General features: G+C 36.6%; 2 protein-coding genes across 5 annotated transcripts in view; both read left to right on the top strand.

Moving 5' to 3' along the window:
- Window positions 1–4,163, top strand: part of LOC125661268 (DNA repair protein complementing XP-A cells homolog) — a 19,581-nt gene extending 15,418 nt beyond the window's left edge. Inside the window, exons 7-8 of one of the 3 annotated variants that reach the window (XR_008797740.1) lie at window positions 2,279–2,612; window positions 3,356–4,163. Coding sequence is in view for 1 of the 3 variants with exons in the window: in XM_056146637.1 (XP_056002612.1) it covers window positions 2,279–2,427 (149 nt within the window). In the remaining 2 variants the exon portion in view is untranslated. Of the gene's footprint in view, window positions 1–2,278 lie in introns of all 3 variants that reach the window. The other 2 variants (XR_008797741.1, XM_056146637.1) reach the window with 2 other exon arrangements.
- Window positions 4,164–4,194: 31 nt separating this feature from the next.
- Window positions 4,195–14,186, top strand: part of LOC125661267 (tRNA (cytosine(72)-C(5))-methyltransferase NSUN6-like) — a 30,722-nt gene continuing 20,730 nt past the window's right edge. Inside the window, exons 1-5 of one of the 2 annotated variants that reach the window (XM_056146635.1) lie at window positions 4,195–7,088; window positions 9,212–9,352; window positions 11,149–11,250; window positions 13,377–13,470; window positions 13,903–14,059. In XM_056146635.1, coding sequence (XP_056002610.1) covers window positions 7,014–7,088; window positions 9,212–9,352; window positions 11,149–11,250; window positions 13,377–13,470; window positions 13,903–14,059 — 569 coding nt within the window. In that variant the 5' untranslated portion in view covers window positions 4,195–7,013. Of the gene's footprint in view, window positions 7,115–9,211; window positions 9,353–11,148; window positions 11,251–13,376; window positions 13,471–13,902; window positions 14,060–14,186 lie in introns of both variants that reach the window. The other variant, XM_056146636.1, reaches the window with a different exon arrangement.

Here is a 14,186-nt window from a genome sequence, read left to right as displayed (position 1 = left end):
CCGGGGGTCGGATGGGGCCACAATAGGGGATCAAAGTTTTATATACAAATATATAGGGAAAATCTTTAAAAATCTTCTTCCCAAGAACCACTGAGCCAGAAAAGCTGAGGTTTATATGAAAGCTTCCTGATATAATGCAGATTCTAAATTGTTAAAATCACGGACCCGGGGGTCGGATGGGGCCACAATAGGGGGTCAAAGTTTTACATACAAATATATAGGAAAAATCTTTAAAAATCTTCTTCCCAAGAACCACTGAGCCAGAAAAGCTGAGGTTTATATGAAAGCTTCCTGATATAGTACAGATTCTAAATTGTTAAAATCACGGCCCCCGGGGGTCGGATGGGGCCGCAATAGGGGGTCAAAGTTTTTTTGTTGTTGGTTTTTTTTTGTTTTTTTTTTTTTATATAGTGCAGATTCAAGTTTGTTAAAATCATGGACCCCGGGGATTGGATGGGGCCTCAAGGGGGCATCAAAGTTTTACATACAAATTTATAGGAAAAATCTTTTAAAATCTTCTTCTCAAGAACCACTGAGCCAGAAAAGCTGAGGTTTATATGAAAGCTTCCTGATATAATGCAGATTATAAATTGTTAAGATCATGGCCCCCGGGGATCGGATGGGGCCACAATAGGGGGTCAAAGTTTTACATACAAATATATAGGGAAAATCTTTAAAAATCTTCTTCTCAAGAACCATTGGGCCAAAGAAGTTCACATTTACATGAAAGCTTTCTGACATAGTGTAGATTCAAGTTTGCAAAAACCATGGCCTCCAGGGGAAGGTTTGGGCCATAATAGGGACTATGGTTTTACATGCAAATAGATATGGAAAATCTTCTGATATGGACCAAGGTGACTCAGGTGAGCGATGTGGCCCATGGGCCTCTTGTTTTTTTTTTTTTGCTCCTGAATATCAAGCATACAAGAAGTCTGAACTAGGTGCATAATGATAACAAGCTTGAAGGCCTTTAATGAAAAACTCCGGACCACTTATTTGTTCTGTAAATTTTTCCTCTAATTTGAAATGTAGTAATTATATAAACATTCCAAAACATCCTCAAAAACAATATTGACATTCTTTCTTGAATATTGGAATATGTATCTCTTTACTACGAGGATTATAAAGTTTAAAACCATGTTTTCTTTTTTTGGAAAACCAAAATTAACAGTTTGTACAATAATTCCAATCTTATTTATTACAATTGTTTTGATTGGACAAAAATAAAGCTGAACAAGAGTTTACACATCAATAAATCCGAAAACGTGATGTATTCATACACGCCTGAAAACAAACAACATAGTGCGGGGAAACTATTCAAATTTTTGCAATTGTTAATAAAGTGAATGAATTGGAATTATAAGAATCAGTTTGTGAGTAAAATGTCCAAAGTTTACACATCGATAAATTCTTCCAAAAGAATGTTTAATCCTATATTAAATCCCATTCTTTTACCAGATTTTTAAAAAATCCAATCTGATAATTTTGTCCATCGTGTAGACTGCAGGGACAGAAGGACACTAAGTTATAGTCCTCATTGTCTCTGGTTCTAGTTCATATTGAACAAAGTGGAGAGTTCTTCATTTTTGACATATACATATATAAGAGTTTGTTAGTACCTAATATTCTATGAATGATTCTATAGTTGTTAGTACCTAATATTCTATGAATGATTCTATAGTTGTTAGTACCTAATATTCTATGAATGACTCTATAGTTGTTAGTACCTAATATTCTATGAATGATTCTATAGTTGTTAGTACCTAATATTCTATGAATGACTCTATAGTTGTTAGTACCTAATATTCTATGAATGATTCTATAGTTGAACCATGCATGTATCAGTCCTGAATCTTTTGTCACAGATTTGATGTTTGTATATACATGTTTCCAATTTAAATCTAATGGCAAATTCAAACAGAGGGTTTTGACAGAATTAAGCAACACATAAGCCGTTGAGATGTTCTGTATGTGAGTGATTTTGGGGTCAGGAATATACAGAGGATGTTTTGCAGAAAAGTTGTTAATTTGGCAATTTTTTTTTTCCGGCAAGTTTTCATTTATGCAACTATGATTCTAATTATATGAATGAAAATTTTAGCACTTTTATTTTTAGCATTTTTTTTTGTTTTGTTCATCAACCAAAAAATTCAATATTATCAGCACACTAAAATTATCCAATATACGGAACTAGTATTCTGTAAGTCGAATAATTCAGCGAATGATTGGTTGTGAATGGTTAGGGTGATTTTACACGTGTAACATGTTTTTGTTTCAGAGCTGCGGCTAGCAGTGAGGAGTAGTTTGGTGAAGGTGAACTCAGGACCCCACGAACACGAGTACGGCCCCGAGACGTACGACGAGGAGTCGGATATGTACAGCGTCACATGTGAATGTGGCCACGTCAGGACGTACGAGAAAATGTGAGAGAAACTGACAGTGTGACAGTGTGAAGTAAACTGACAGTGTGACAGTGTGAAGTAAACTGGAAATGAGAAATAAAACTGAAGTAGTGTATGAAAAATCAATGGCAGAGTGCACTACAGGTGAGCGGCTGTGTGTGTATTGTATTATTACAGGTGAGCGGCTGTGTGTGTATTGTATTATTACAGGTGAGCGGCTGTGTGTGTGTATTGTATTATTACAGGTGAGCGGCTGTGTGTGTATTGTGTGTATTACAGGTGAGCGGCTGTGTGTGTATTGTATTATTACAGGTGAGCGGCTGTGTGTGTATTGTATTATTACAGGTGAGCGGCTGTGTGTGTGTATTGTATTATTACAGGTGAGCGGCTGTGTGTGTATTGTATGTATTACAGGTGAGCGGCTGTGTGTGTATTGTATTATTACAGGTGAGCGGCTGTGTGTGTATTGTATTATTACAGGTGAGCGGCTGTGTGTGTGTATTGTATTATTACAGGTGAGCGGCTGTGTGTGTATTGTGTGTATTACAGGTGAGCGGCTGTGTGTGTATTGTATTATTACAGGTGAGCGGCTGTGTGTGTATTGTATTATTACAGGTGAGCGGCTGTGTATGTATTGTGTGTATTACAGGTGAGCGGCTGTGTGTGTGTATTGTATTATTACAGGTGAGCGGCTGTGTGTGTATTGTGTGTATTACAGGTGAGCGGCTGTGTGTGTATTGTATTATTACAGGTGAGCGGCTGTGTGTGTATTGTATTATTACAGGTGAGCGGCTGTGTGTGTATTGTATTATTACAGGTGAGCGGCTGTGTGTGTGTATTGTATTATTACAGGTGAGCGGCTGTGTGTGTATTGTGTGTATTACAGGTGAGCGGCTGTGTGTGTATTGTGTGTATTACAGGTGAGCGGCTGTGTGTGTATTGTATTATTACAGGTGAGCGGCTGTGTGTGTATTGTATTATTACAGGTGAGCGGCTGTGTGTGTATTGTGTGTATTACAGGTGAGCGGCTGTGTGTGTATTGTATTATTACAGGTGAGCGGCTGTGTGTGTATTGTGTGTATTACAGGTGAGCGGCTGTGTGTGTGTATTGTATTATTACAGGTGAGCGGCTGTGTGTGTATTGTGTGTATTACAGGTGAGCGGCTGTGTGTGTATTGTATTATTACAGGTGAGCGGCTGTGTGTGTATTGTATTATTACAGGTGAGCGGCTGTGTGTGTATTGTATTATTACAGGTGAGCAGCTGTGTGTGTATTGTGTGTATTACAGGTGAGCGGCTGTGTGTGTATTGTATGGCTCGAGCAGGTGCTCGCAACATTTATGTTATGGCGTTCTGAAATATTTTGATGAACAGCATTGGAGAACGACCTATAGATTCTGTTAAGTGCTAAAGTCTCAAGATTTGAATGATTCCTCATATGAAAACACATGTTTGTATCAGCTGGACCATTTGGAGAAAAGTTCTGTACCAAGTTGGGAAAATAATCACGGCATAAAACTCGGATGGATGTTTAAGAAGGGGCACAGTCTGCTGAATTTCTGTGCTGGAACTTTCAAATGTAAAATTTGATGATATGACACCATCTGAATTTGTGTAGAAGATCGGCAACAAATGTTGTAATATGTTATACAGTCAATTTTCTTCTCTAGAAATGTACAGGTTAATAAAAGTGGCAGTGTCATGATTTCTGTTGAGAACTTGTAGATCAATAAAATGAGAGACATGATGTCGTTTTAATGATATGTGATGTTGGTTATGTTTTAACTGATTCCTGTGTGATGTCGGTATGATGTTATGTTTTAACTGATTCCTGTGTGATGTCGGTATGATGTTATGTTTTAACCGATTCCTGTGTGATGTTGGTTATGTTTTAACTGATTCCTGTGTGGTGTTGGTTATGTTTTAACTGATTCCTGTGTGGTGTTGGTTATGTTTTAACTGATTCCTGTGTGATGTTGGTTATGTTTTAACTGATTCCTGTGTGATGTTGGTTATGTTTTAACTGATTCCTGTGTGATGTTGGTATGGTGCTGCATAACAGAGATGATTGTGTCAATTCTGATTGAAATCAGATGTTTTGGATCCACCACTGCTTCTCAAACTGGGAAGTGGATCCAGAGCATCTCATTTTAATAGCTTACATTCATCTACGCTTTAGTCAATGTTATAGGACTTCATTATACAGTAAAACACGGTTATAGTGAACCTACAGGGCCAGAGAAAAACAGTTCATTATAACCAGACTTCATTATACAGTAAAACACAGTTATAGTGAACCTCTAGGACCAGAGAAAAACAGTTCATTATAACCAAACTTCCATTATACAGCAGGATTTGACACTAAGGCACGTCCAACCGACTGACTCAGTCGGTTGGACGTGCCTTAGTGTCAAACACAAATACTAAATGATAGGTCCGGTCGGATAAAATGTCGATTTACTTGTCCGACTGGTCGTGTTTAAAAAAGGAACAAATTTAAGAAATTTTACTTTAAATCATAAGATATTTTATTCTTTATAAACAAATAACTGTAATGAGTTTGCGAGCAATTTTGAACCGCATAAAAATCTCTATTTTGAGTTCTGATAAGTCGCGGTCAGAAGTGATGTTCTACGACATCAACACAATGTTAATGTATGTAAAGTTATGTTTTGGATAATTAGAATTATTGAATTTTCAGTAAACAAACAAAGCAGTTCATTTGAATTGATTATAAGAAAGTGTTTATTAAATTAATGAATTACGTCGTAAACAGCAATTTTTCTGTGCTGGAATGTCTATATTCAAATACGAATTCTCGTCCTCAAGGAAAGCAAAAGATGTCCCAAGAAAGAGAAGAAAAAAACAAGAAGGAAAACGTTGGGAAGAAACAAAGCAAGGCTTATGAAATAGAAATTTAAAAAAAGATATTGAGGTAATTTTATTCTAAATGGATTAAAGAATTACCGTGCCGGTAAGAATTCAAAGAAACTGAAAATATGTTTGAAAGTAAAAGCATCAAATTGAATGACGAGACTAAAGGCTTTTTGAGACTATTAAATGCATTTCAATTCAAACTTAACGTTTGTCATTTAAATAAAGTATTTAGGAATGGAGAATCTATCAGATTTTTTCTGGAAAGTTGGTCAGGGCTAGTGGATGTAAGGTCAAGTCTTGCAAAAATCATTTGAAGTAGCCCGATTGGTCTAGTGCTCCAAAAAGTTAACGTCAAACCCTGAATACAGTAAAACACGGTTATAGTGAACCTTCATGGCCAGAGAAAAACAGTTCATTATAACCAGACTTGATTATACAGTAAAACATGGTTATAGTGAACCTCCAGGGCCAGCGAAAAACAATTCATTATAACCCGACTTCATTATACAGTAAAACACAGTTATAGTGAACCTACAGGGCCAGAGGAATTTGTTATATCCAATAACATTTTCGTTGATTTCATCTCATTGTGGATCTTGATATCACTTAATCACGTGATATGTAAGAATTCACTATAAGTGTGTTTGTTATAATTATAAGCACGTCTAACTGTAATACCTACAACCTAGATTCTCTGTAGTAAGATTGATTGTAGAAGAGATCATGGCAGAATGAGGAACACCCCCCCCCCCCCATTGAAGTCAAAGCTGTAGATGATTGTCTAGTATTACAGATCATATCTTGATCAATTTCAAACATATGACGTATTCCACAGGAGTTAAAGTCAAAAATTTATTTGAAGCATGTGTATATATTTTTGTTTTGGAAAAAATATTGTGCACACATGCCAACCTTTCAATATTCAGCTTACACATTTCAAAAATTGACCAGTAGTTCAGTAGGTTACCATGTCGACTAATGAACCGAAGTGTAGATCGCGGGTTAGAGTCCAGCAGGGGGTTTTAAATTCTTTTTTCCACAGATTCCTTTTTACTAAAATTGCAATTTTTGACTAAAATAAGTATATTTGAAAGCAATCTGATTAAAATACAGATCTCTCAAATAGCACACAGTTTTTGTATTTTAATCAGATTGATTTGGAAGTTTTCAATTTCAAAATATTGCACATATCCTTCACTTTTGATCGATATCAAATTTCTTTTGTGTAGCATCCTCCTTAAATTCAAAAAAAAAAAAAAAAAAAAAAAAGGGGAGAGAAATGAGGCTATATAAATGTTTATTTTTTCCCAAATATGTTTGTACCGATGAACACAGGGTGCATTCTGAAATGTTTTAGTGCACATGCATTTTTATCAAAGATGGTAAGGAAAAAATCGGATGATAAATTAAAAAAAAATAAATACTTTCTTACATATTAAGTCAAAGTAAGTTATGGCACATTTATCCCACACAAATTAAAGTTTTAAAAAAATATCACAAATTATAAAATTAAACGAAAATTTTACATGAAAATAAATTATGAACCTACAATTCTTTATAATGCATTAAATAATTTTCATTTAGTTCGGGATCGAAATCTCAATTATTCAGAACCCTCAAAACAAAACTGAGACTATCTGAACCACGTGTGATGATGACAGCGGATTAGAATTGATGATGTTTGTGTTGTTAATGGGTTATCTTAAGTCAGGGTAAGAGGAACTCTCTAGAAATATGGAAAACCGTCAACTGGAGCTCAAAGAGGATGTCAGAAGCTACTTAGCGGCGTCCTTTCAGGCTGAATCGGAGGTGATTTCATGTCAAAATATATAAACGTATGTAGTAATCTACAAGTTATAACGTGTCACATGTAAATAAATGCATCCACATAATTTTTATCTCCTTCCTCCTTAAACGGATTGAAGTAACATGACCCAAATGCCCCCCCCCCCCCCCCCAAAAAAAACCCTCAAAAAACGAAAAACTTATTATTAATAATTTTCAACCGAAAGTGGATGGGGTGTAATCCGAGATTCCTCTGACTCTTAACCCCGCTTTTATATTTGACATGTGCGGGGGAGAGTCAGAGCGGACTCCATATTGAAAAGTGGGAATTCAGCGACACCAGCTGGTGTCGCTGCTTTACCTACCTCTTACAACTTTATTTCGCGGATCTATCTTCCAAGACGTGAGAATTCAGTTATCGGAAGATAAATCTATAAATAGATCATGATTAATACGATGCTATCGCCGTTTAAACGGCCCTAACACCGACAAATGGAGCATCACTTGAATTAGGTCGCCGCCTCGCCATTTGATTTCTTTGCGCATGACGTCAGCACATATAAACACAAAATTTCATCGTTTAAACGGCGATAGCATCGTATTAATCATGATGTATTTGTAGAATAATCTTCCGATAACTGAATCCTCGTGTCTTGGAAGATAGATCCGCGAAATAAAGTTGTAAGAGGTAGGTAAAGCAGCGACACCAGCTGGTGTCGCTGAATTCCCACTTTTCAATATGGAGTCCGCTCTGACTCTCCCCCGCACATGTCAAATATAAAAGCGGGGGTAAGAGTCAGAGGAATCTCGGATTAGATGGGGTGCAACCCTATTCTCTTTAGAGAAGTCGAGAGGCATAGACTTCTCTTCGCAAGCATTCATGTTTTGATTCTGGAAAACGTGTAAATGCCGGAGTCGGTGACGGTTTAAGCTTCGACCGATGTTTTGTACATTACTGCTAAATGTTTGAACACAAGTTGTCTATTGTGTAAATCCAGGCACATCTGAGTTGAAACGTCGGTCGAAGCATAAACCGTCACCGACTCCGGCATTTACACGTTTTCCAGAATCAAAATATGAATTCTTGCGAAGAGAAGTCGATGAAGGCTATGCCTTTCGACTTCTCTAAAGAGAATAGTGCAACCCATCTCCCCACTCTAGCTTCACCACTATATGTTAGGAACCTTCACCTATAGCTCCTGTAGAGATCATGTAGTTGTCAGCTGGTTGTAGTATTGTAACGTGTAGCGGTCACCCAGCCAAGTGCTGAACATGCTCGCCGTCGCTTAACTTGCGTGACCAAGAGAGACACTCTACCACATCACCAGAAAAGCTAGCTCTCTAGTGAGGCAGTATAAGTTCCGTCTTATACTGACCGCTACACTTCTCCCCATTCGGGGAAGCTTCGTCCCGAAGCTTAGCGTGAGTCCTCTCTAAGTGTTTAGCACCTGCACAGTAACGACACCCGCCGTTCCCGACGACAACCACCGTCATCCCCGGACGAATCCACGTCTGTACCCAGAGCTCCGAAGAGACTCAACCTGAAACAGGTCTCCCGCCAAACACCAGAGTCACTATGCTGCCACCAATTTGTAACGTGTAGCGGTCACCCAGCCAAGTGCTGAACATGCTCACCGTTGCTTAACTTGCGTAATCAAAAGAGACACTCTACCACATCACCAGAAAAGCTAGCTCTCTAGCGAGGCAGTATAAGTTCCGTCTTATACTGACCGCTACACTTCTCCCCATTCGGGGAAGCTTCATCCCGAAGCTTAGCGCAAGTCCTCTCTAAGTGTTTAGCACCTGCACAGTAGCGGTGGTAGATTTAGGCTACAACACAGATTCAAAGTTTTACATAAAAGCGTTAAAAAATAATGTACTATGGGGTTATGATGGGGCTAAAATCGGGGATGACATTTTCATGATGCGTGGATATAGTGAAATCTAGGACATCCTTGTGTTGTGCAGATTCAAGTGAATTATTTCGTTAGCCCGTCGAGCATTAGGTGTAGTCGTAGGTTAAAAAATTTTTGAGGGAATAAAGAAGGTAAAAAAAATTTTTTTATAAATTCTTCTGAAAAACAGCATGGCTAAGTTGAATCAGGTGAGCATTGTGGTCCATGGGCCTCTTGTTTTATTTATACAAGGATGAAGAGGAATGTAACTCATATCTGTGTGGACTACTGGAAGTGATGTCATCCCCTCCGATGTTCACCACGCTGCGACTGAACACCGCGACACGCAGCAGTCGGGAGGTAGAGGCAATGATTCGTGAAGAAATCCAAAAGGTACAGGTGTTGTAATAAACTAGAGACATTTATAACATTTTACTGTAATCGGAGAGACTGAGAAGATTTTTGACCTGAAAATGTTAATAAGTGTGGCAAAATCAGGTCACTTGGTGAACATGGTGAATTTTAAGGATTTTGAAAAAAATTATATTGAAATGACAAAATAACAGTTGCTGAATTGAATGTTAACTTAATTGCTGTTCATTGTATGCCTTTAAAGCAAGTGAACATGGAAAAAATATTTGTTGCATAATAAATTTAAAAGGCCTCCTGAAACTAAATAGTGTGGCCTGAATCTAATTTGCTTGTTCCTATTACAAGATTTGATCAATTAAACACTCTGAGTTAAAGGTTTATGGAGGTCATCCATTATTTCCCAGTATGCATCTGACACTGCTCTGACGTAGAGTTGTTGACTGGGTCACTATTATACAGCAGAAATTTATGGATTCACATTAGAATTGATGGATAAGGTTTTGGAGCAAAAAGAATTGAAATCAAATCTAATTACAATGCATTAAGAAAAAGAAAACACTCCCACAAAATATCTCCAGCTCCTCCAACTTCTGAACTTACTCGGAAGCACTAGTACTGTTATATTTCAAGATTCCAAATCAATTAATTTTATTAGATTTTAAAATATTTGGAGATAATTAAGGTGACTGTGTCATAAAAGTACTGCAATATAGGCATATAAATTATATATTTTATAATAATTGATGTACATGGACCACAGATAAATTTCGGAGATGCAATTTACAGTTATATTATTTATTTACACTAATAAAAATTACTTATTCAGAATCTGTATCAAAGTCTGAGGTTTTAAGAAATCCTTTACAATTGCAGTGCTCTTTAGGAAATCCTCCCTTAATTTATGTCACAACAAATGAGAGTAAATTAAAACTACTCTGATTGTTTCCCCTAGAGGCTGACTTCGTCTGACCTAGTTGATAAACTGTCTGTAGGCCATAAAACTTGATAGCATGTCTGCAACAGAATTGTTACTGTATTCTATCACGTGTGTGTGTGTGTGTGTGTGTAATTGGAAATATTTACACACAAATGCCATGTTGTGTTAAGATTTTAATACCTGTGAATACAGAAGGTATTTTTCATTTTCGTGTTTTTCTTACTTGTTTAACAAGTTGTAATCAAAGTCCTCTGAGACCTTTCCTCTCTGGATACATAAATCCATGGATAAATGTAAGCTGTATCAATTATAACAGGACTTAGACACCCCATGTCAAAATATGGGTGTACAGAACCGCACTTTATGTGTATATCCATGTAATCTGACACAAAATATTCAAACTCATGACAACAAAGACACCCCTTGAATGTACATAATTCCTCTCTCATTAAAATCAATTGCTGGTAATGAAAAATTATTCTGAGAAACAATTTTTTCCTCTGTAACATCAGGCTCAAACTGATATCCCATATTTAATTCACTTTCTGCTGATGACATTTTAACGTTGATGCTTACAATGTGCCAAAAACACACAATGTGTCCAACTAACATCAGCATCAGTGCTGCCCTCTAGTGGATGCTAAGAGATAACCCGGCAGGGAGATAATAATTTTTTCAATATGGCAGCTCCCAAGGATTGAAAAGATTTAAGTTAATCTTTATGAAATATCTCCCTACTTAAGAAAGCTACATCTTAATGATTTTCAGAATTCATTATATACATGTATATCAAAATGACAAATTTAAACCCTTTGTCACAGTTTCATGTTCACTTCCTTTAAAGATTTACAACATGATAAGTTATGTTATCTGCATGTAGGTTTACAGCCTCAGGAATTTAGATCCTCCCCGAATATTCCTACATCCCGTATTGGACAACGTACTTATTCTGGAAAACAGAGGACCGCAACAGATCAGAAAGGTAAATATCATACACCTATTTACTGGCTATGAGGACAATAGCAAGTTTATTGTCCCACAAGACAGCAACTATTTCCCGAGGCGTAGCCGAGGGAAATAGTTGCTGTCGAGGGGGACAATAAACTTGCTATTTTCAGAATAGTCAGTAATTAGGTGTTTTATTATACCAAAGTAGACTTTACTTGTGTCAGACATGCCAAAGTGAAGTAAATTAACATATGGCATTAGATGGAATCGACCGAGGTAATCCGAGTGGTAAACTATAATTAGAGTTATCGGACTTTGACGTCACAGAAAAGAAAACACGGGAAAATATAGCATCTGGTAAATAATTTTGAGACTATTTTTAATCCCTAGGGTGAGATAGTTCAGAAACTATTTCATGGCTAGTGTTATCTAGAAGAAATAGCAAATTTATTATCTAATATTTATATAGTAAAAACATTCTGAGGTATAATAAACTTACTTATTACTGGGGTACTATATATCACCAACAGAGAACATCAATACATCAGACAGTTAAACTTAACTAATACTATATCTCACAGACCAATGCTGTAAACTTAACTAATACTGTATCTCACAGACCGATGCTGTAAACTTAACTAATACTGTATCTCACAGACCGATGCTGTAAACTTAACTAATACTGTATCTCATAGACCGATGCTGTAAACTTAACTAATACTATATCTCACAGACCAATGCTGTAAACTTAACTAATACTGTATCTCACAGACCGATGCTGTAAACACACTTAATACTGTATCTCACAGACCGATGCCGTAAACACACTTAATACTATATTACAGACCATGCAATGCTTTAAACATACTGTATATCAGACAGGTGCTGTAAACATACTTAATCCTGTATTACAGACCATGCAATGCTATAAACATACTTAAATGCTGTATATCAGACAGGTGCTATAAACATACTTAAATGCTGTATATCGGACAGGTGCTATAAACATACTTTAATGCTGTATATCGGACAGGTGCTATAAACATACTTTAATGCTGTATATCGGACAGGTGCTATAAACATACTTTAATGCTGTATATCGGACAGGTGCTATAAACATACTTTAATGCTGTATATCGGACAGGTGCTATAAACATACTTTAATGCTGTATATCGGACAGGTGCTATAAACATACTTTAATGCTGTATATCGGACAGGTGCTATAAACATACTTTAATGCTGTATATCGGACAGGTGCTATAAACATACTTTAATGCTGTATATCGGACAGGTGCTATAAACATACTTTAATGCTGTATATCGGACAGGTGCTATAAACATACTTTAATGCTGTATATCGGACAGGTGCTATAAACATACTTTAATGCTGTATATCGGACAGGTGCTATAAACATACTTTAATGCTGTATATCGGACAGGTGCTATAAACATACTTTAATGCTGTATATCGGACAGGTGCTATAAACATACTTTAATGCTGTATATCGGACAGGTGCTATAAACATACTTTAATGCTGTATATCGGACAGGTGCTATAAACATACTTTAATGCTGTATATCGGACAGGTGCTATAAACATACTTTAATGCTGTATATCAGACAGGTGCTATAAATATACTTTAATGCTGTATATCGGGTAATTTGGGCTCACGGAAAATGTTTTTTTCGGCAGATACTAAGAATTAACTAATGTTATTATAATTAACATTTTTATCATCTAAGGAAAGAAAGTAATTTTTATTTGTTTTATGTGATATAAAGTAAGTTGGGGCAGTTTAAGCATTACAAACCGTGAAGCCATTTATAAAATTGCGCAAACTGTCCAAACTTACTTTATATCTAGTATAGAACAAATAGAAATTACTTTTATTCCTTATAATTTACTTTAGTAAACCGTGTTTGATATTTGATGGATAAATCTGAAGAAAATATCAATTTTATATGACGCGGTACCAACAAGATGGAAATTGAACGGCCAAACGTATCGTGACGTCATTCATCTAATGACATGTAGCGGGACTAAAGGAGAACTTTGTTTATACGATATAAAGCATGTTGATAATGTGAAATGAACCAATCAAATTGTGTGTAACAAATAAAATTAAATTATCATATAGTGATTTATGTCATTATTTCAGATGGAGAAGGAAGTTATCGTTGATCAGAACTGTGGTATGGCTGTACTGCGGGGGGCGGACATCTTTGTTCAAGGAATCCTGGGAGCACCTGCAAGTACGGCATAGATATTAAATCAGAGGCTGAATATTTTAATCATGATTTAAAATTCTCCATGTATCAGAGAAAGCTGAACAGTATTTTACAAAGGAAACTTTTTCAACTCCAAAATTAAAATCCTATGAACATGATGATTTTGATTTTCAACTTTGACCATTTGAAAATTTGAGATTCTATGGGAAAAGTTAAGATTTCTGTCTGTGATTCTGATTGGTAGACATGTTGTCGGGGGGAAGAGATAAAATTTCCGTCTGTGATTCTGATTGGTAGACATGTTGTCGGGGGGAAGAGTTCAGATTTCTGTCTGTGATTCTGATTGGTAGACATGTTGTCGGGGGGAAGAGTTCAGATTTCTGTCGGTGATTCTGATTGGTAGACATGTTGTCTAGGGGAAGAGTTCAGATTTATGTCTGTGATTCTGATTGGTAGACATGTTGTTGGGGGACACGGTATCTGTGTACGCTGATTTGGACGGGAAGTGTCTGCGGGGCAACATGCAGCCCTGGAAAGGGTCCCGATTCCACGTAGGAAATGGCGTGGCTCAGATGGACAGAGATGTCGTGTTCAAAACCAAACCAGCCCCTAGGTATGTAAGCAATTTACATTATCTAAAAAAAATATTACATATGACTGGAGGAGTGGTATTATAATGTTAGTTTGATTTTCATTATAATGTTTTTGTAATGTTCATTTAATTTTCATTGTACCGTTTT

The sequence above is a fragment of the Ostrea edulis genome, chromosome 8 (genome assembly GCF_947568905.1).
Source record: "Ostrea edulis chromosome 8, xbOstEdul1.1, whole genome shotgun sequence".
Taxonomy (NCBI): domain Eukaryota; kingdom Metazoa; phylum Mollusca; class Bivalvia; order Ostreida; family Ostreidae; genus Ostrea; species Ostrea edulis.
The sequence above is the reverse complement of the archived record's forward strand: the minus strand, read 5'-3'. Positions and strand labels throughout refer to the sequence as shown.